The 22,856-nt window shown below is 38.7% G+C and overlaps 1 protein-coding gene across 1 annotated transcript in view; it reads left to right on the top strand.

Annotated features, from left to right (window-relative positions):
• Positions 1-22,856, top strand: part of SLF2 (SMC5-SMC6 complex localization factor 2) — a 26,098-nt gene that overhangs the window by 229 nt on the left and 3,013 nt on the right. Inside the window, exons 2-17 of the mRNA XM_026050567.1 lie at positions 4,584-4,630; positions 5,079-5,788; positions 7,342-7,399; positions 7,976-9,144; positions 11,652-11,734; positions 12,573-12,695; positions 12,996-13,163; positions 14,533-14,635; positions 15,823-15,898; positions 17,637-17,778; positions 18,195-18,303; positions 19,322-19,498; positions 20,113-20,210; positions 20,778-20,865; positions 21,449-21,574; positions 22,394-22,471. Of these exons, the coding sequence (XP_025906352.1) occupies positions 4,584-4,630; positions 5,079-5,788; positions 7,342-7,399; positions 7,976-9,144; positions 11,652-11,734; positions 12,573-12,695; positions 12,996-13,163; positions 14,533-14,635; positions 15,823-15,898; positions 17,637-17,778; positions 18,195-18,303; positions 19,322-19,498; positions 20,113-20,210; positions 20,778-20,865; positions 21,449-21,574; positions 22,394-22,471 (3,355 nt within the window). The remainder of the gene's footprint in view (positions 1-4,583; positions 4,631-5,078; positions 5,789-7,341; positions 7,400-7,975; positions 9,145-11,651; positions 11,735-12,572; positions 12,696-12,995; positions 13,164-14,532; positions 14,636-15,822; positions 15,899-17,636; positions 17,779-18,194; positions 18,304-19,321; positions 19,499-20,112; positions 20,211-20,777; positions 20,866-21,448; positions 21,575-22,393; positions 22,472-22,856) is intronic.

The raw sequence follows: 22,856 nt of genomic DNA, 5'->3' as shown, positions 1-22,856 counted from the left end.
GCGCGGGCGGGGCGGCTCCCAGAGTGCCCTGCGGCCCCGCCGCCAGGGGGCGCGCGCGGGCGGGGCGGCTCCCAGAGTGCCCTGCGGCCCCGCCGCCAGCATGGCCGCCATGATGCCGCCCCACCATGGCCGACCCTATTTGGGTCTATTATGGGGCTGTGGGGGCCGCAGGTGCCTCCTTTTACCCTCGTTTTTATTMGGTTCTGCTGCCCCAGAGGCCTGGGCGAAAGGCGTCAATAGCCGGGAACCTAAGAGGCGCTCTAAGAAAGCGATACCCGGCCAGGGGCCGACCAGCATCTGCAGGGAGCTCTGCAAGTCTCSAGTCCTGCCGTGTGTGCGCAAGTCCTAAACGTCAGTGTTTGCTGCCAGCTCTACCTCTAAAGCTGGGCCTCGGYGCTTGAGCTCAAAGGGAAAACTTTGTCCTCAGTTCTGCTCTTGATCCTCTTYAGCTGTGAACTGCGGATGATGCTGTAGGGGGTGGCCTCTGCTAAGGGCAGGGGTGGTTGGTAACACTCTGTAGAGGAGATGATCTGCTGCRCGCTGAAGTCCTGCTAAAGGCTTGATGAGCTTTTCATAGGCTGCTGAGTTAAACAAGTTTTGCGCCTTGCGGTGTGAAAAAAGTCTCAAGTTCTTACCCCACAGCAGCACCTCATTTTGTTTATGTCTGCTTTTGATGGCTTAGGATGAAAGGGAGGGGCTAAACTTTCGGTTTCTTTTCTGTGTTCGTCCTGGTTGAGAAACTGACGTCACTAAGGAGCTTTGTTTTTGCTGCCCAGGAGGTTTTCAGAACATCTTTAAGAGGGGAGGGGAAAAGAAAAAGCTTTCCTTGGTATTGTGGTCATGTAGAAACTCCTTAGAAAGTTTTTGGTACAAATTTCTTGTCGTTGTTGTTTCTGTAGCAGTTTCAAAGTGGCTTCGTTTTGTCAAAGATATGTATAGTTATATCATGTAGTGTATTCCTACTTTGTTTGACTTTGGGTTTTTTTTTTTTTTTTTTTGGAGCTGTTGATGGTGGTGTTTCCAGCACTAATTGTTAAAAATATGCTCTTTGTCCAGTGGGGGATTGAGGTTGATGCAGCTGTAAGAAATAATTATCTTAGAGACTCTTATGGGTTTCAGCTGCTTAACAAGGGAAAGAAATTTTTCATCCCTTCCTTTAAGGTGCTGTGTACTTAATTTTGTAAAGTTTGCTAGTTTTATTTTCTGACTTTGGCTTTTTTTCTGTGTGTCAAGTGAGACTGCATGTTTATGGTTTCTTGCCTTTTTCCTTCCCGAGGTGTTTTTAGTGGTGCCTCTAGTTTCTCACTTAAGATGAAATTTCACACACACACAAAAAGAGTGAATAATTTTCAGTGATGATAATTGTTGAGTTCTTATACTTTGGTGAAAAGCATAAACCAAAGCTTTTTTTTTGTTGAGAGAGGTACATTAAACAACCACAAACGGCTTCCTTTCATAACATGTAGAAGAAGGAAATTTAGAGACTATCATTTGGTCAATTCTTCAGTCTTTAAGGACTGATTTTACTTCTTATTAAAGGAATAATGTAAGTTTTCTTGTGAACAGATATGCTCCTTCCCACGTGGAAAATGCATAGTCTTCTCRTGTTTTCAAGACAATGAAAAAGTGGGAGATGGCAGGATTTTGTCATGTTCCTTCTTGCRCTTCGTTTTTTTATATATACTTTTTACTTTCGCTTTTACTTGATTTTTCTAGGCTGAGGTGCAGCTGAGGTGCAGTTGAGAAATTAGCATCCTGTTTTTGTTGGACAGTTCCTATCCCTTGTGCTTCCGGAAGCAGAATGGCAAATGCAGAACGGAAAATGTTGGTGGTTAAGCACTGTGAAACAAACAGCATGAGACTGACATGAGACTKTGCACTCGGGTTAGACTTGTAATGCTGAGGGGAAAAAATCCTGTTCCAAAGTTAACSCCTCTAGGCTCTCAGTTGTGTTTTAAAAAGCTTTGTAGAAGTATGAAACAAATCTAAGTTTTGTTACAGAGCTTTTGTATTTATAATAAAATTCTACATAGCAGTGAGGTAATAGTCTTAGATAATAGAGAACGGTAAGCAGACATTTGAAATGAGTGGCTGGGGAAAGAAGACGGCAGCAGAAGCTTTTAGTTTTGTTATTAAAAAAAATGAAGTAAGGGAAGGTAAAGTGTAAGTCTGAAAGGAGAAGCACATTTCCAYAGATAGGAAAACAGGAGTTCAGGAAGGATTTGTAGTGCAGAAAGCCATTGCCACGGCATGACTTCTGCCTGTGAGAGCAGCCACAAACAAGTGTTGGGAATGTCCTGGGAAGGGAGCACTGCCTTGGAGCRGAGCACAGTGCAGAATGGAAGGGCAGATCAGTCAGCAACAGGAGTGACAGCAAAATATATTTTGATCCTTTTGACTGCYCAGTTGAACTGAAGTGTGTGAACCCTTTTGCTTCAGCAGACTAGAAAAGGGGAGGTGTTTTGGTCTACATGAAATCAAGTTTATGGCAGGTAAATCTTTGACTAGTGCTTTTTCTGCCCTTTTCAGAAAGCCAGAAACACTTGTTTTAATCGYCACATGCTCTGATTACCTAAGGTTTTCTCGGGTCACAGTACACTGAAGCACAGTACTTGATAGATGTCTGTATTCTGTATTTGTGTGTGTTAAAAATCCAGAAATGGTGCTATGCAAAGTGACAGTTAAAGCAATATGCTTACAGAAAGATTGAAAATGCAAGTTGAGTTAGAATAAGCGAGCTGTGGGATTTTCTGGCTCCAACTTGAAAGCTGGTTTTTGAGGCTGTGAGTGCACAGTCGCATAGATGCTTTAAAATATTAGCTTAGAAACTTCAATAAATGGTTCCAGCCTTTGTTGCCACTCTTTTGCAGACAGTAACTGTATTTCTCTGTATTTTGGAAAGCAGAGAATGATTATAAAATATGTAGAAAGGCCTTAATGTGTATTATTCCGCTGTTCTCAAACCAATACCTTGCTCGAAACTTAAAGTTACAGAACAAGGACAGGATAGCCTTGAAATTAGTGCTCGACTTCCATGTAACGTGGAGGAAGATGATGATAGTGTGTTCACAGTTCTGAAGCTATTCAGAACTATGTTCAACAACATTTTAAGAACAATATTTTAATGCCCAAACCATGCATCATTCAGATTTTCTAACTATTTTCAGAAATAAAATTCACAGAAATGCCTTCATGTTCTGCCATCCAAGGTGTTTGTGGTAGGAAACCACCTTTGGTGTAAAGTTCCTTATTGTGCTGAGGGTGTGTAAAATAGGAAGGCTGCAGAATGCTGTTTGTGCGTTGGAAGCCAGAAGATACCCATAACACATGCCCAAAGAGGTGCCCCTGGCATGGGGCTTCTGTTACAGATGGGGCAAGGCCAACAGGACCTTTGTACTGTTTGAGAATCTGGTGTGGTGGGAATTGGCATCCCAGTGTGTCACCAACTGGATGGGAAAAAAAAGTGTGGAAAAGTGATGCACAAGTTGTTTCGGGCATCAAGAGCGAAGTTACAGGATTAGCTGAACTTTGCAATTTACAGAGCTATGTGTCTATAATTCATTGCAGGCAGTAATGTGTCAAAGAGTTTGGTCATTGGTGGGTATTGTTATAGCCATCTCCTTCCCCTATAACACTTTCTTTTTAGTTTGTAACTTCAAAGTGTTATTTGCCTGTCAAAATCTATCTCTGGATGAAATTTTAATGCAGCCTTAATAGAAGTGGCACAACTGGCATTTTTAGGTTTACTTTCTCTGTTTCGGAGTGACAGCTTGGATTTAAGCTTTATTTTTTTTTAAGTAAGGCTGTTGAGGAAAACAGTCTCAGCTGACGCCAGGCTCTTTATAGATTCAGTAGAAATTGGCAGGTAAGTTCTTCAAAGACAATCAGCATTAAACATGCATGTGCCAGGTGTAAGAAGAGCTGTGTTCTTTTATTCAGGTTACCAGGGGTACGCATTCAGGTGCTATGGTGAGCTGATTTACTAGATCACTGGGGCTATGAGAGGAGAATCCAGTTCCCACCACCTTCCTTCTTGCCCTCTGTGCTGGTGCAGGTCTTCCCATGTACAAATACAATTTGTCAATTTATTAATCTAGCAGAAAAACACAAGTTGGGGGACAGCGTGTTGAACTAGCAGTTAACCTGTTGCCTGTAGAATAGCAGATGAGCCAGTGTGATTGTAACCTTTTAAAAAAATAAGGGTAATTGACTGGCTAAAAGCTAAAAGTGTTGGCAGTGCGAATGCAGAGATTATAAAGGAGGTATTAATGAGTTCCCTTCTGGGATACTGAGTACAGCTGAGGTCAATTCCATTCAAGAAAGATTATTTTAAGCTGAAAGAATTGTAAAGATTTACTGGAATGATGAAATAAACTGGTTAAAAAAAGGAAACTAACAGTTTGACTTCTTTGGTCTTGCAACATGAAGTGTATCAGAAAAATAAACTTCCATGATAGAGTTTCTGACATAAAAATATTTCTGTAGGAATTTTGAAATTCTGACATTGTAGTTTTATTGATTATTTTCTGCCTGGGCATTTATGTATTACTGTCTTAAAGAGATGTTTTTTTTTTTTCTCCCTTCAGAAATCAGTCAATTACAGAATTCTTCAAACCAGTTTTAAAGCAAGGTAAATATCTGTCTTTTAATGTTGATATATGAGTTTTAGTTATATAAGAATGCAGAAGTTGAGCCTGATCTCATTTCAGTCTGGAACAGCTATATAACAGGTGTAAATCATCAAGTACATAAAAATGAACAAGAGGTTTTATATATATATAAATTAATGTAATTTAATCCTTTACCTCCTTACAGGGAAATGAGTATTGGTTAAAAATATTTAGAATGTTCGGAATGTTTGGAATGGATTGTTTGTAATACCTGAAGCTGTGGCATAGGTCGTGCAATCTTACTCCATGAGAAATGAGTTGTATACTGCTAATGAATGTTGAGTGTGCTTCAGTAAATCCACTTTTGTGTGTATGAGAGGTGAAATACTAAATACAGTCTAATAAGGAAATTGTTCTCTTCAGTATTGTGACCGTGAATAATCTTTTCATTCTATTTTTTTCCCTTAGATCTGGGCTGTAAAGACAGAACTGTGCTGTGCTCACCAGACAAAGGAAACGTAAAAGATGGAGGAACTGGGATGTCAGCTTTATGTGCTGAGCGTTTTGAAAAGAAAGTATCCTCTCCAAAGCAAGTCAGGAGGAAAAAGATGCCAGTCCAAGCACCAAGCACGAGTCCTGGGCTAGATGCCTTTCGAAGAGGAGTTAAGGGGAAAAGGGACAAGGTAACCTCCTTGGAGAACAGCAGAACRTGCAGGACATTCACTTCAGTGTACCCTAAAGTCGTGATTCAAAAACTCTTCATAACTGCAGGGTCATCCAGTTGTTCGTTGGCCCCAAAGGATAAAACCGTCAAGCAAGAACAAGGAAGAAATGAGAAGTGTCTGGGTGTAATGAGGACACCACTGTCATGTGGAAATAGCTGGGAACAGACGACTGACCGTATGGATGTAGAAGAAACCAGTTCAGACTCTGACAGATGGGTTTCATCACTGGAAGCCGATGCTATAAATACTCACTCTAGAAATAATGGGCATGTGAGCAACACAGCTCTGTGCCAAAGTCCAGGGCATTCTGTGAAAGTGCAGGGTGCTTCAGGTGATCCCCAGTATAGGCTATCACTGGAAGCTCGCTGCAGAGAAAGGAAGCAGAAGCATAGAAAGCAGCAATCTAAGCCACATGCAGCAAAGCCATTCTCAGGAATGAGTTTATCACATCAGGTATGCTTGAAAAGGTCATTTAGCTTCAAGTCTGTGACAACTTTTTAAAGATAGGGTAAGATTCTTGGTGCTCCCTCTTTCAGATGTCGCAAAAGTTTGTTTTTCTCTCTGACTTTTAAGTCATGCTTAGGTTAGCTGATGAACCACTTCAAATAAGAAAACCCAGCTTGAAAGCAGTCCCCTTTTAAAAAGGGGAAATATTAAAGCTGGGTTAGGTTTACATTAAAATAAAGCATCAGCTGTTTTACCTTAGTTTGTTTTCATCCTAGCTTTTTTTTTTTTTAATCTAGGATCTTCTTTTTTATCTATGTACCTCTTCTAACAACACTTAAATGCCTACGCTACCTAATCTGTAAATTACCTGGAAGGATAATAGACTTAAATAGCAAGAAATTGCCCATCCAATGCCTATATATTCCTGTTGAAGAGGCAAACTTTTAAAAAACAAAATGCAACAGAATGCCTTTGTATAAGCAGCAGCTGTGTAAAAATTACCAGTCAGCTCTTCTCAAGAACTGCTGCCACTTTTGCCACTGTTCTGTGCATAGGGCCCCAGAGCAGGTTAATTCCTCCTGCTTGCACCTGCTGCTGCAACTGAGGAGTGAGCCAGCATGTGGTTGGCACCAAATGTGTTGGGTTGTCTGTTTTATTTATTTATTTACTAAATAAATCTCCTTTTGTTAAATCTGCTTTTATAGATTTCAGTGAGCTGTAATCTTTATAAATTGGCATTTCAAATTCAAATCATTTGAAAAGATAYCTACATAAAGAAATGATTAACTTCTCTCTATCTTAGATAATTTTTTTTTCTTCAGTGAAGTGGCAAGAACTCCTTGTGTAGTTGTCTCGGGAAGAGCAGGGTGGGAGGCTGTGACTGTTGAAGAGAAAATGTTTCGTTATAAACGATCATGTTCCTTTATAGTGCAATTTAGGGAGCAGCAGTGGCAGTTTTCCTACCTGACAGTTTTTCACTAGCTGAAGCTGCAGTTAGTAGCAGTTCAAATTCTACACTTAAACCACAATACCTGAATGGAGGAGGCGGTGGTCTTGTTTAAACATACTGTATTTCATTCTAGGTTGAAATATTACTCTTTTTCTTTACCAAACAAGCAAGTAGTTGGTTACTAGCAAAGAAAGTGATTGTGTGTCTCTAAAATAGAAAATAAAAGACTGGTTTGTRTCTTCTTAACGCCATACTACTCCACTGTTTCTTTGCCTGTGGCTACCATCTTTTTGTCACCTAAGTTCCTCAAGCCTTTTTTGAGGACAGCTGGGTCATGTCTCTCAGATAACTCAGGGAGGCAAGAAACTAATTGCGTTAATTACTGCTGAAGCTGGAGAGGTTTAGAGCCAGGGCAGATCTGAAGAGAAGGGRTAAAATCCAGGTTTGGGGCAGTCCTTTTGGCGAGCTCTTTGTAACCATCATGTTTCTGGAGTAATGGGAACAGTCTGTGCTAGCTGATTCATTGGACACAGGACAACGTTCTGCTTTTAATATTTAAATTAAAACTAATGTTTAAATTAAAACTAACTTCCTCAATCTTTATTTTTAGGGAAATGGATATCCCTTGAGAAAAAGATCACATTCTGCTTCATGGGAGACTGCAGCAGGTAGAAACAGTTCTGATAGTATGGAATTAATTGATAATTGGGTTTATCACTTAATGTATCTTTTWTTTAATGATCTTTTAACATTGCATTTTGCTGCTACATGTGTGTAGCTGAATTAGTTGAAGTCTTTGGTTTTGATGTGTATTATGACAGTCACGAGCAAGGAAAATAAAGTTGAAAGTGACTTCTTAGGATAATTTTGGCAATATGATGCAGAGGATGAGATGAGTTTTCATAGGATTTGAGAGGTTCAAACTGTAGTGTCAGCAGTTAAAAGTAGTTAGTAATTGGCAGAAATGTGGAGATTTAATATACTTTTTAAAAAGATTTGCTGCAAGTTTATTGCAAAGAATGAATTTTGTTAAGCTCAAAATCTACTGTGGTCTAGTTAGGGTTATTTCTGCTGTTTCAGTAAGGCTAAAAGTAGTTTTGGATTTTAATGAAAAACAGATTAAAACTTAATGAGAACTGGTCTTTATTTTTATCTCTTTTAATTTTTACTTTATTGTCTCAAACCTGATACAGTTTTGACTGACTTTATATAAATTGAAGTTTTTTTTAAAACACCTTTCATAGATGACCCATCTCAATCAAAACACGTTTCAAAGCCTGAGGCCTCTTCTCCAAATCTACTGAGACTGTCACCTGAAAAAGGCACCGTTATGTGGAAAAGCCAGTCTTTTCCATCACTCTGCATTAGTCCTAAGATGCCTTCTAGGCCATCCMAACAAAAAGACTCTCCTGGAAAAAGAAAACGCACCGCTGTCGGTTTGGATGCAAACAGCTCAAATCACTCTGTGGTAGCGAGCTTGAATGACTCTATTTTCAGTAGATCCTCTGAACAAKGCAGAAATAGGAAGTCTGACTTTGTAAAAACCGGCTTCTTAAAGTCTTTGTCTAATGGTGTTGTGCAGCTGATGGAGGCTGCTGCTCAACCCAGGCATGATTCTATTCTTTCAGAGGAATATCTTGACTCAAGCCATGAAAATGAAAGAAATAATGCCTCTTTTGTAGGTTTGTCACCTTCGTACTCTGCACCCAGTCCTATTAAAAATAACCAYGTTTCTATTGTGGATACCAAAGAGAATCAATTGCAGGTGCCCCCCTCATACTGTTTCTTGGAAAAGTCCCTTTCTCAGGAAAAAAGTACTGTGTTGCATTCTCGCCACCACTTCGCACAAACAAACGCTGTATTCACAGAGGACGCRAATTGTCAACTTCAAAATGCTGATTTATCTCAGGTTTTGGATGCTGCAAAACGGCAAGATAGAAAAAGACCAGAAAGGCCTGCACTTCCTAAAGCTGTTAGTACTGAACTCAGCAACAGTTTACCAAAATCTAAAGGAAAAACATCAGAAAAAAAAATCAACCTGCATTCAGTGGAAGATGCTTGGAAACTTGCCGTTTCAGAAGAGATTGGTGAAATAGTTCCCTGTTCATTACCCCTTAAGGAAGGGTGTGTAGAAGGTGGCCCCACGTCTTCACAGCTGTCAGAAGAGTTGCAAGTTGAAAAGGGCTGTCCTGAGGCATCTAAACTGAATAGCAAATCAAAGAGCAGCATTGACAGTGAGGATGAGAGTTTGGAATGTGATCTCGATGCAGATGATGATGATGAAGATGAAGAAATACTCTTGCCATTGCAAGAAATTTTGTCTTCAAGTCCCCAGCCAGAGCTGGGAACYCTCGAAGGAGACTGTCTTGAAAATCTTTCCCAAGACACCATGAGTCCATCACTGAAGCTTCCTGTAAGTAGCAAAGAAAAACCAAATGCCTCTCTTGAAGCTTTGTTATGTTACGATTTGGTGKCTTGCTTTTGCTTTTCTCACTTTTTTGGGGTGTGATTTAAATGTATGAAAACTTAGGAGAATTTGCCTCCAGAACTGATTACTCAGCTTACTTAATGGTCCTGTAGTGTATAGTAAGTACGGTATAATTGGGGGAAAAAAGTGCTTATTATTACACTTGTGCTTGGAAAGGCTGAATGATGAYTCATGCAGCTATGTCAGCTGTATTCCTTTTAGTGGCTTTCAGGAGTTTCATTTTTGTATTTTCCCCCTAAACAAAATGGGGAGAGGTTGTGTTTAGGAGGAGTATAGGATTTAATGCTTTTATCGTTATGATCAGACAAGATTTTTGAGTTGAAGCTACTTATCCTGGTCAATGATTTGTGCTTAACAAAAATAGAGTTCTTGATCTGTAAATGTGGCATTTTCTTTGAGGCCCAATTACTGAAGTTTGAATTTCATGGTATTTCAAAGTTAAAGGTTTTCGCCAGCTCACAAGTGACAAATTGAATAAATATTTGAATCCTACTTAACAGTATATTGTGATGATGAATTAATCTGCATTTTTTAATGTTAGCAACCTGTCTGCCATGCTGTTACTGAACAAATAGCTCTTTAAAGGCTTTATTGTAAATTAATGGTTTAATTAATGGTTTAATTTTGGAAATGCTACACTAGAACTTAATGTATTACTGCTAACAAAGCTGATGCAGTTTAGGAGTGAATGGTTTTGAATAAAATCTTTCCAAGGGAAAAATAAAGCTGCAGTTAGCAGAATATCTGTATAAATCCCAGTAGTAGTTCATTATGTTCCCTGGATTTCTGTTGAAAGTGTTTCCATAAGCAGATATTGAGCTGTTATAATTACTTCATCTGTCCTCACCATTAATTTTGTAGGCAGATTATAGAGGAGAATTTTGTGGTCATGTGCATATTTCCCAATCTGAACCAGGCATGGCCAGCGTAATTGGTGGTTAAGACCGATAAGCAGATGCAGCCTAGATGTAGCTTAGGGGCATGTATGTGACCACAGACATTTGACTTACCCTCTTTCTRTATAATTATGGCCAAGAAGGGCAAAATATTTAAAAACCATCCCAAAATTTCCATAACTTTGACTTTTCTGTGCWGTCACCCACCTTTTCTTTGGTAAGAAGGGACATATATGCAAACTGGAGCAAATTCAGTTTTTCAGGAGTCATTAAAGTCATTTTGGGCACATTAACTGGGGTGAGGAGGGGAAGAGAATTTCAGATTTCTCCACCAAAAGTACCTGGTCTTTCAGCATACGCAGGTGTGCGTGGGACTTGTCTCCTTGCAAAAAGACTGAAGGATGTGTTTGCATCTGGTGAATATTGTCCCTCRTTAAGTGCAAGGATAGCACTTGAAGGAATTCTGTGGCATTGGAAAAATGTCTCCTTATACCATAAATTAATGCTCTATCAGCACTTTTTTTTAAAGCAGATGCACAATAATTTCCTAGGCTAATTAGTTTTTCTTCTGGGTAACAGTCAATCCCCAGTAGCAGTGTGTGCTCGTGTTGACTTGTATTCCCCTTCAGTTAGGGAGCTCGTAAAATGAACCTGTATCCCGAGTAAGGGTTTCCGGTTAAAGAAAATGGTCCAGAGAACTGAAATCTGGCTACAGCAATTTTAGGTCTATTTTGTTTGCTAATAAAGTTGTTGGCAAATAAAACACTGGCGACTGAAAATCAAGCTAATTGTGCTAGATGTTAAGACCACCTTTTTTCTTTAATTAATATTTTTACTGGCTTTCTAACTTGATGCTGCAATAGGATTTTGATGAAAAGCTTTGTTTTGTTTTATTTTATTCTTGAGGTGATTTGGTAAGCTTTGTTCCCTAGGAAATGGTGAAAATACCAAAGATGTGCTGAATTATTTGGGGAGTTTCTTGTGCCATGTACAAGAATGAGGTTTTTCTAGGGTCTCAGTGTGCAACARTGAGGGTTTCTAGGGTCTCAGTGGGTTAAAAATAGCAAAGCTGTCATGAAAAAAAMCTTCCGATGCTAATGCTGTTTATGAGGGCTAGCTGGAGATCTGCAGCAGGGAGAGAAGCTGTGGATTGCTCTGCTGTTCGGATCCAGTCTGAAGTGCAGTGGAGCCCTGATCCTCGAGTGCTGTTTATACTGTTACAGAGAGAGAAATAGCAAATGATATCCAAAGATCCAAGCACAGCTTTCAAAAGTGGTTTTCCAGCTCCTGGTGAGGCTTTGAAARTATTTAGGCAGTTGATTTCTAAATTTGCTGAGAGCGGTTTATAATTCTCAAGGGATTGAGAAACCTAAACTGTGATTCATCYTGTTTTTCAGGATCTCCTTTGCATTTTTACCTGCAGGCAAAATATCATTAAAATGGAAAGAGGTTAATATATTAACCACGTTTATTGTCTAGTAGCGAATCAATAATTTTTCGTGTATGTAATTTTTAAATGTCGTATTTCATTTCCAGCTTTCTAAGCCTCCTGTTGTTAGCCAGGTGTCATATGTGAACAGCTTAGAGCACATTTTGAAGGAGAAAGAAGAATCTAAAAGGTCAGTTTCTTTAAAGATGCTTTGTGGAAGCTTTGGTGTGCCTTGTGTTCCCCAAAGTGGCTGTAGTTTGGACAGCAGCAAGCYAAGCTCTGCACGGCCGTGTCAGAGCATATATCTGACTAGACATACAAGGACTCCTTGAGTGTGAAAAGCTGATTGATATTCTCCAGCAAGCAGTACTGAGTAACTTGTGATGCATCTGTCTGCCCCTTAAGAACCAGACTGGAATTACTGATGCTTTTGTAAGTCACTAAGCCAGCTAACAGCTGCTGGTCAGGCATGAAAGAACAATTTTTGCATATATAGATTACAGTAGTTTCTTCAAAGCCTTTTGTAATTCAGTTTTCATTTCTGAGATGTAGRTAGTCTGTCAGCATATGAATAGTTAAAATTTAGCGGTCAGAACTAATTCGTTTTCTTGCAAGAGATGTTTCTAGTAGAAGACATAATGCGATGTATGTACTCAAGTCTTTTGCTGCTAATGAGTGTGGATGTGACTGACCCCTGTGACTATGAGCTGACTGACTGTGGAGCAGTGAATGTTCATTCATAAAATAGATTTCTTAACTTTTAAAAACTTCACGTTAACATTTTATTGGTAAATAAGAAGTCCATCGACAAGTTTGAAAGGTGCAATTATAAAACAAAACAAAAAACCTCATAATGTCAGAATTTGGTTGAAGTGTTTGTCTCTGACAAACTAGAATGGAATGCACGTTTGGAAATTATTTAGGCATTGGGAAATAGCCACTTAATAGCTTAGGATGGAAAGCTACTTTTTTTGTTTTGCATGTTTTTGCCATTTGTAGTTGGCTATAACATTCTGTTATTATTGCAGGGTAGATGAACTAGAAGAACGGTTACAGGAAGACATACAGAAAACAGAAACAAATTCTTCAGATGGAGATGAGGAAGAGGGGGAGGATACSTTTGCTGATGGAGATCTCTCAGAAGAACACAGGTCTATCCTACTCTAAAGCCACTTAAATGTAGTTTTCTGTGTTTTTTTGTTTGTTTTTGCTTTTTAGCCGTTTTCCTGATCTTTTTCCTTGTTCGGTCTATTGCTGTTGTTACGTCTTATGTAAACTGTTTTTATCATAATTAYTTTTATTGTGGTCCAGCATATTTTTTTGGAAGCTAATTTTATTTTAATCTAATTCAGCTTTCACATGTCTGATTTTCATTCTTGAAAATAACTGTTTAAACCAGCAAATAAGCCTCTCACTATTTAAGCTCATAAAAACAATTTTGAATATTACAGGGCATTTATACAGAGATTTTCAATAACAGCTCAYGCCATACCTGACTACCACCCTGGAGAAGAAATATTTAACTTGGYAATGTCTGGAAAAATCTTCAATCAACACAATCTTGACTTGAGGAATTTTTATTTCATACCTCAGAATCCTATAGAAAAGCTCCTCCTTAGGTAAGAATATCCTTCTCACTGCCATTGTGTTTATTCACTGTGAGCATTAGCACTTTTTAAGATGAAATCATGCCTTTGCATGGAAATGAGCTTTGTCTTGCTATGGAGGGATTCACTTTTCAAGGAATTCTCTTATCCAGGTTAGGTTTACAGAACTGTGAATTGTTACTCAAAACTTCCTTCTTCCTCAAGAATTCTTGAAAAACTACCTTGGTCTTAAGTATTAGAGACACGAGCAAGAAGATGGGTGTTTTGGCCTCTTCAGTATTTCTGCTGTGTTGAGTGAATTTCTGAGCAGCTCTAGAAGTTGCAGGACTAACTTAATTGCAATGAGCAAAAGTCTAGYAATCCCAGTTAAGGAAGGAAAACCTTTGGGATGGATTCATTTGAGACTTGATTACTGTTATTTTAGGTCTGAAGGCTGAAGAGTTCTGCATGTGTTTACCTCATGTATGTGTGTTTGTCCTAAGTATGAGTTCACCTAACAAGGGTTGCAGAAAGTCACAATTTCCCACATTTGTTAGATTCGGTGACTGAATTCAGTTCCAAACTGTTCAATTCTGACACACTGTAGGAGCCCTTGTCCCAATGCCGCTTGCCCAGTCAGATGGATGGTATATGGGGAAGTTGGGAGATGTCTCTTCTAATAGATAATTAGGGCAGAGAAGGCTCAAGTGCAGTATGTGGGAAATTTTGCTATATTATGTCAGCTGCTTATGAAATACCTTTCAGAGACTGGAATTAAAATAATTCAATACAAAAATGTAGATATTCTCCTTTATGATTTTTTCACTTCAGATTTAGACAGCAAAATTAGACTGAACCTTTGTAACTGTTTTGTTTTGTCTCCAGGCTCTTTAGTTAAGAGAGTATTTAAAATTTTTCCACAGGAGACTTTCTATTTCTAAATAACTTGATAAAGATCAGTGGATAGCAAATAAGCTTACTCACTGGTCTAAGCATAAGAAGCCATTTGTGTAGACAGGCAAAATTATTCATACAACAGTAGTTCAGTTTACTGAACTCAGTTTACTCAGATTTACACTACTAGTACAGTAGTGTAAATCAATATTTTCAAATTTGTTCTCTAATAGCACAAATATTTCCAAATGCTGTGTTATGTCTTTCTAGAGAAAGAGTTGTTCTAAATTTGATCTTTTAAAGATGTTGCCATGAATAAGGTATAATTACCTTATGGTAGGAGTACCTTAAAGTAGTGAAGAGCTTCAGAAAACATACGTTAGGACTGTTCAGATTTCTCTTGATGCTGGTGGTGAGCTGGGGTTTGGGGAAGTTCATATACTTTATAGAAGTGCTGATTGAACCACTAATAGTTTCCCACTCTGTCCCATCTGTCTTTGTCTTGCAGYTCTGGTGCAGCCCAGCAGCTCTCGCTGGCTGTTAATGGCTTTCTGAGTTCTGCTTACAGCCGTGTCATGTGCCCCATACCAATTCTGAAGTGGCTTTTCCAGGTAAGACCTGCCCTAGTCCTGCAGTTCTGCTCTGTTTGGATATCATAGTTGCCTTGGAAGGCAATTGCAGCAGAACTAATCAGGACAATTTTGTGATTTCTTTTATTCTGCATTAATAACAGTTCTTTTTGATAAATCTTTCTCGTTCTTACTTGTTCTTCAATCTGAAATACTCGGATTGTCTTTTGATAAAACACTAGGAATAGTTTTTCTTCTTCCCTATCTGATTTGAAAATGTCCCTATCCATCACCATACATGGTACTTCATCTGGAAAGGACACAGTGCTTGGTAATTTTCAGGATGTTAATAGCATAGACCAGAACACAGGAATGTTACTTATTTTAGGTTGGAAGGAAATGAAATTTATGTGCTGGAGTACACAAAAGTGTCATTGCTACATATATCATCATCTAAATTATCAAAGGTATCTGCAGAACCAGGTAATTTTTGTCCAGAAAAGGTCGTTTCGCATCATGGCTCAGGAGAAGTTCAGAGTCACTCTCGGAGAAAGTGCTGTGGCTCTCTGCCTTCTAAATGTCTGTGGCAGCATAAATCCCCAGGGAATTTAGATTGCTCTGTCATTTCTTCATGAGAATGTCCCTCTCCTATCTATATTCCATTATTTCTTAATGAATTCTAACTGTGTCTGAAATGAAAAATAGAACTGAGCTGCCTATGAGTTTGCAGCTTAGGTCTGCTGTCTGACTTTCTGCTTTTGCCAAAGGAAAAGTTTTTTGCTCCTGTGTGTCCTTCCCTCCTGCTAGGAGCAGATTGCCACCCTGTGCGAGTCCTGCTGCTGCTCAAGTAAGGAGGAACTAAGAGCTAGTTCAGTTCACTCGCAGAACAAACTGTCTGTGGAGTAGGAGAAGGATTTCCATGGGGCTAGTGCAGTGCTTCTGCAAGTGCATTTCATGGTTGTGTTTTTGTAGGTCTGTGTATAGATAAGAGTTCATTGTTTGGGTTTAGAATTGCATATGTTCTTGCCCATGAGTAGGAAGTCAACTGCCAATTGCCCCCACTTCTGGTTAAGAGAGACGCTCTGCTCAAGTTGAAAATAGGTTCCAGGAGGATATATTATAGTCTACATTCTGTTGCACCAAAAAGTTGGTGCATTTTAGAAATTAAAACAAAAAAGATGCTATCATGCAAATCAGTGCTTGAAATGTGGCTTCTTTTCTCTTGACAGATGATGTCTGTTCATCCTGACTATTGTGTTTCCACACAGATATTAGACAAGTTGATGGAAATAACAGTAAAAAATGGTGAGTGTTTGAAGAATAGAAAACTGACTGACGAAACAGAAACATTTTCCTTAAGTATGGACAGATGATGGGGAGCAGGGAAAAGACACTGGCTCTGTTCTGTGAAGCTACAATGATTTGGGGTCCTTCGGGTACTTGGTGCACGTATGGTAGGAGTTGGTCTTCACTGAGTATATACAAGCTGTACCTCGGGATGTGGTCTTGGCACGTATTTGCAAAGCAGTGCAGCAGGTACAGAGCCTTTTAAACATTCTGTTGTTTTTACACAGACAGAAATAATCTTAAGAGTAGCCCAGTCTGGTTGCTTAAAAGGGTTGTGTGTGTGTGGTTCCCCCCCACCCACCCTTTTCTCCCTGTCTTCTACTTTGGAAGCTGCAGACATTTGTTTCACAGCTTAAGGGCTGCAGGATGGTGCTCATGTAGTCTTACACAGCGTGTAGTTTTGCGTAGTTCTCTTTCTGGGTATACAGCAAAAGTGAAAAGAACCATATGCCTGCACAGAAACACTTTCAGGGTCTGCTCCAACCCACGCTGCTGTGTTCCTGTGTTTTGCCTTCCTTCATCTGTATTCTCTAAAGACTTCTCCAGTACCAGTTCCTCTCTGTGTTCTCCATGTCTTCCCTTCATCCAGATCCGTCAAAAGTCACAGCTTTGTTTAAGCCTGCAGTTAACTTTGTTAAAATAATGCGTGATTAGGTCTATCCAAATTATTCCATGTATTTCAATCTTGAGCAATAGGACCATGAGCTGATATGAGAGGGAATGTGGCCTCTTTCATTTTGTGCTTTGCTGGCAGTAGGCTTGTTGCTGAGTGAACAGTTCAAGTTGATCAATGAGCAGGCTAAGAATTAAGGCTGGGAGAAATCTCAGCAAATTCTTGGACCTTTCYATTTCCCTCACAGCAGGATCAAATGGGCTACAGTTGGTCCTGGAAAGTTTGTCTGACCACTTCAAAATTTATCGTCTCCAAATCATTCTTAGACACTCTATTCCCATACCTGAGGATGCCTCTTTTTTTTTCCTGAATTGAACATTGAGATCTGAACCTGTAGAGTTCTGAGTGTTGCATTTCATTTCTTTTTTTTTCTTATAGTCTGAAGATGCCAAAATTTACCCAATTCAGAATTCTGTTGACTACTGTCATTATTTGGAGAACACTTATGTCTAGTTTCATGTCACCTTGCTAGCTTAGCATCCTTTAAGATCCTTCATACAGTTTGCAAACACATGCAGATGTGAATTTTGATACAAACAAGCTTTTTGCAGTGAGCATTGTTGCTTGTTTCTGTCAAATGAATGAATTCCATCTATTTAGCTCTTCTGTTTTAGGAGCTCTCCCTATTTCTAAATCTTATTTAGCACTACTTCCAGTCCTGTTATGATAGYGCCCTCTTACCTGTGCAGAACACAAATTACTGTTCTGTAAACCTTGCCTCTTTGCTTATGGTGCTGTGATAAGAGAGAGCCACGAGGGGAGAGTAGGTGAAACTTAAAATAATTGGCCTTTTACATAAGAAAGAAGTTCCATAAGCAAGAGGCTCCTTTAGTTTGCAGTGCTGTGTTAAGCCGTTTTCCCCTCTATTGTTCTGAAAATAATGTATCATCCGATGCTGCAACAAATCTTCTGAGATTAGTGCTAGCAGAATCAATGCAGAYTGAGCAGATTTGTTTCCCTTAAAAAGAACTGATGCTGAAAACTAAGTTTAAAACTAATCCATTCCGTGTCTTTTACTTGTAGCTTCCATCAGTGATGAACAGTCTAAGCCATGGATCCCTTCACTAGCTGATGTGTCAGCWGTGTTTGTCAATATGGGTGTTGCGTTTAGATCTCTCTTTCCATTGCAGCATCTTCAGCCCAACTTTAACGAGTGTGATATTTTGTAAGTGTTTTCCTTTTGATATTTATTGCTTAGATCCAGTGAAATCTTGTGCTTAGAATGTAGAATCAGGAAGGTCTCCTTTTCCCCCTGACCCTTCCATCAAGCAGTGCTGCACTTTAAGTTCTAAACTCAGTCTTTGTGAAATAAACTGAAACCTAAACATTTTCTGCCAGGTAAGGATTCAAATCAAAGGGTTGTTTTCATGTCCTAAGGCTTCCTAGTGCAGAYTTTCAGGAATAGTTGCCTAGAAGACTGGGAGGAATTAAAAGCAATTTTTACATAGATGTCTCTGCTCTGTAACTGAGGCTGTTTTTGAAGGAATTTTAAAACACTTTTTTTTTCAGTTTAATGCAGTTAGGCTGTTGCGGGCTTTCTAATTATTAATTTACTGATCAGATTAGCATCTCTTTTATTAGAAGTCACGTGCAAGAAACAGTGAGCAAAAACCAGCTAGGAGGGGATCTCGTCACTGCCAGACCAGCCTTCACTGCCGTCCCAGAAACCAACCTAATTAATGTGATCAAGGTGAGAAATCTCAAACTCCAGTTGCTGTGTAAGCTTTATTTTTTATTTCCCTCACTCCCAGCTGYGCTGTTCTGTTTCTGTCCTCCTGCTGTAGCACTCTGTCAAACTCCCCTGAGCCGCTTCACTCCCTAGTGTACAAGAAACAGGTCATTTGTGTGTCCCAGCAGAAGTGGGAAGGGGAATTGCTCTTGGCCACTGTGTTTTGTGCTGCTTTGGCTTCTTAGTGGAGCGCTCTGAGCTGCAGTCTGGGCCTGTGCAGCACAAGGTGAATGAGATGGGAGCTCACGAGGGCAGCRGGATCCCATTTGAGGAGCTGAGCTTAGATCCGTGCCCTGACCTGTGAGACCATTGGCTGCACGAGTGTTGGTCACACTTCACAGGCCACTTCTCCTTGAGTACAGGTCTTGTAAAATCATAGACTGAGCAGCCAATTTCAGATTTCCTTGTGGGAGTATTTCAGTCTTCCTAACACTTCCTTGGAGAGATTTGTAACTRTAAAGCCTCTAGGTTCAGGAGGGGACACTTTGAGCATTGCTGCTAGAGACAATACAAATCTATCTTGGTTAATTTGTTATCTCATTTACACTCRCATCCTCTATACTGTGTTGTGGGCAGCCCTTACAGTAATTCTTGAGTGGGGAGAAACCATTTGATGGTTGTTTTGAGTATTACTTGTGTAATTAGCAAGCCTGTTGGCAGCCTTTCATCTGGCTGGAGTAAGATTATCCGTGCAGTGGAGAAAGATCTTCCCTATTATTCTCAGGGGATATTGCCATCGTTCAAAAATGCTTCTCTAAATGGTTGCAAGATGAGCCTTCAGGAGGCAGTTACAAGAAAAAGAGGGTGGATATAAACTGATATCTGAGAGATGGGGAGATATTTGTTACATAAGCACATTATAAAAACCATTTGTTATTTGGAATGCATCTTAATGTGAGGGTGGAAAGCTTAAATTTTCATCCTATTTTAGAGGAACTAAGCCAATTTTGTATTTTAATGCTTTTTATTTCTTTTAAAGTTTCTAGGCTTTTGTATAACAGTCTGTCAAGGCGGATATACTGATCAAGAAATAGTGCTGCTGCTTCTATCACTATTCAAAATAAGCTTGGAGAAACAGTTAAAGCAAATTCCTTTGATAGATTTTCAGTGCCTCTTCGTGAAGCTTCTGAAAAGTATAAAAGACTGGGATACAAAGGTAACTTCACAATTAATTTTGTAGTACTAAATATATTAAATCGCAACTTAAATTTTGAGAAATATACTATTTTGATGTTTTCATTCATAAAAATGAAACTTTTTGGGCAAGTGGGGAGAGATCTGAGGTTTTCATTTTTTTTTTTAATGTATCAAAAAATACTGTTGGAAAATGTCATGTGAGCAAATTGGGAGCAGTGAAAGGTGTGTGATTAGCATGTGGGAGGGCATGTGGAAAATGGCTTTGCCCCATACCGTTGTGCTTGTTTCCCCTGTTCTGCAAGGGAACTGTTGCATTGAACTAACCAATAATTTTACATATAACCAAATCCTGTATGTTTTAAATGGCTCTTTGAAAGAGTGAAACAAGTGATTGTGCTTGCTGCCTGTCAGGAAACAAAGCCTTATCTCAGTTATCTTACTGTAAAATAGTATAGGGTGGACCTAACTACAGTTGAAATACCTAGATATCTTTATGCACATCAGGTCTTATTAGCCMAATTCCTTTTAATAATTATGTAGTGTATGTTTGTGGGGAGTAGATGTGTACAAGAAACTGCCCACTATGCCCTTTATTCGGTAGCTTTGGGTTTTCTTGCTTTTCTTCTCTTGAAGATGCCTGAGCTCTGCCTGGCACTGAATGAACTCTCTAGTCAGCACCATAATCTCCTGTGGCTGGTCCAGCTGGTCCCGAGCTGGATAATACGTGGCAGGTAAGGACACTATAAAATCAGAAATATGTAATGTAACAGTTGGTTTATTTCTATAAGCCCAGAGTTGGATAAATGCGATAGGTATTACATGGTGCTTTAAAAATATTTGTGTTCTCTTGTATCTTAAAAATGTACGTGCATAGGGTTTTTGTTTGTTTTAATTGCATATATGYCATCGTAATCAGTTCTATTGAGTTATTTTATCTACAGAGTGATTTTTACATTTTAGCCTATATACCTTATAATTACCTGGACTTGGAGCACCCTGGAATCTTATAGTAAAGGGTTTTACTCACACTTTTGTCTGAATGATGCCTAGATTAAATGCTGGGTGATTCATGTCCGTTGTTAAATGTTACTCTTATTGAATTCTTATTGTAAAGTGTTACTCTTATTCATACTGAATTCTATGGAATTACCTATATTCAGAAAATACAACCAACTTGTTCTAGGCMAATTTATGTCTAGGGAAGCCATGTATAACCTCTCAGTGCTGTGTGGAAATGATGTGGATTTGAGGCATTCTCTGTGGGGGAAAAAAAAGTTAAAAGAAGTTTTATTTTTCAGGCAAGTAAGAAGACGACTTAGCCTGGTGATAATTTCAAAGCTTCTTAATAAAAAGCATGTAAGAATACCCGACACCAGTGATGAGCAGGTACGACGTGCTGTGTGTTTGTGTGTATGTGTGTGTGTAATTTGCCCCCAACTCTGAAGTGTATCAGAAGAGGAAAGCTGCTTGAAATTTTAGAAATTCAGAAATTTTAGAATAGATATATTTTTAATTGTATGCTKTTTTGTCTTAGTGCTGTAAACCTATTTTCCTGTTTAATAATACTGAAAAATGTTAAATTAATAACTMTTAGTTATGATTAGGATCAAAGATATTTTAATGCATATACAGAACCTTCTGCAGTTTAAGTACAGTGTTTATGGATGTGCCTACACAGTCATTTTGGACGTTGTAAATAATTCAGTGCTGCTTTCTGCTTTCCTTTTGATTTTTCCATAAAATAACTATTTCATTAGGATTGATGCATTAATAGGGCAACACACAAACACTTGAATTTGTGACTAGTCATGGAAGAACCTAAGGCATGAAAATCTTTTTAGTTCAAGTCTCTTTTATATATATGCTTGTCTGAGTGAATGAATATATTATATTGCCGTGGCAGTTGATATCTAATTTTCCTGTGTCAGTAGATGAGTCTGGTACCTTGAAATGTTTATTTTGTCTCTAGATGTCTCTTCTGCGTCAGTACCTGGTGTGCATGAAACCTTCTAGTCTGCTGAAGAGGACAAGAGAAAGATTAGAGCAGCAGAACGATGTCAACGGAGAGCACCTTCATTCAGACCTGGAACAGCAGGTATTTAGCTAATAGTAAACTTCTGCATTTGTAGTCTTATGCATTTTTCATAAATTGGAGAACATTTCTTTTAACTTGTGTTAATTGCTTGAAGAGTTCTGTATGGATAATGACTTACAGTATTTTGTGTTTATTTTGCTTTTCATGTGTATAGGTTAAAAATGTTGCTCATATTCCCTTTTGCTGGTAGTAAAGGAGGAGGGAAAGAAGCAGTACATGACCAAGGAAGCTGTGCTAGGTTGTGTTGCAGTCAGAGACAGTCAATTTTTTCATGTGGTGAAGTCACCTGAATGGTTTTGGCCTGTCTTCCAAGCATGCTATAATCACAGGACTGTATTTCCTTCCTTCTAATGTAACAAGTGATTGATGCAAGACCTAAATTTCCACCTGCAGCCTTTAGAATAAGATACTTTAATGATGCTTTTCTTAAAGCCCTATTAGAAAGGTAACCTGGTAAAGATTTAGTATTTCCACCCAACTGAAAATTAGATGTTAATTTGTTTGAGTCTACCAAGAAATCTCTTAGCAATTAGCTGGATTTGGATGTAGATGACAGGGGAACAAAGCCAAYTAGTAAATTTAATTTTCAATTATTAAAACTACAGAAAACCTTGTATACAACTTAAGTAATCTTAAACAACGGAATACTGTTTTAAAATGTTACAAGCATTTAAATATGCTGGGTTTTTTAGGCAAATACATAGGGCCATTGAAGTTCCCTGGATGGAATCATTCCAGAAAGCAAGGATCATGCTGTCTTTAAATGTGAAYGGTTATGTTTGAGTTTTGAATGCTAAAGTTCTCTTGACTTCTCTTTAGACTTACTACCTAATCTACATCCTGCTTCATCTCGTCAGTGAAGCTAGTTTCTTTGACGTTGTAAATTCTAATCAAAGGGTAAGTAAATTTTGTGACTAGATCTTTGTATTTTAAAGGTTATCATGTGTGTTTGGTCCATTTTGCTAAGAGCTATCATGTGATAACAGATCACCAGAGGATACCTGCGCTGTCTTGAAAGCAACTACAGATTAACTTAATGCAGAAATTCTAAGAAATTTAAGAAAAGAAAATGAACTGTGTTACTGCTTATGTTTCTGAAAATGTTATCTTTAGCTGTTGTAAATTCAGAACTTTTTATTGAAAAAAAGAATTTGAACAATATTGTTCTTGCTACTTTAGGGAAACAAAGGTCTTAGCTAGGAGGAACTCTCTAAAATTTGTGATACAATTCTGCTCTGATACACCTGTGAAATATATATATATATACACACACACACACACA

The sequence above is a fragment of the Nothoprocta perdicaria genome, unplaced genomic scaffold, assembly GCF_003342845.1.
Source record: "Nothoprocta perdicaria isolate Ctin4 unplaced genomic scaffold, notPer1 scaffold_7, whole genome shotgun sequence".
Classification (NCBI taxonomy): Eukaryota; Metazoa; Chordata; class Aves; order Tinamiformes; family Tinamidae; genus Nothoprocta; species Nothoprocta perdicaria.
The sequence above is the reverse complement of the archived record's forward strand: the minus strand, read 5'-3'. Positions and strand labels throughout refer to the sequence as shown.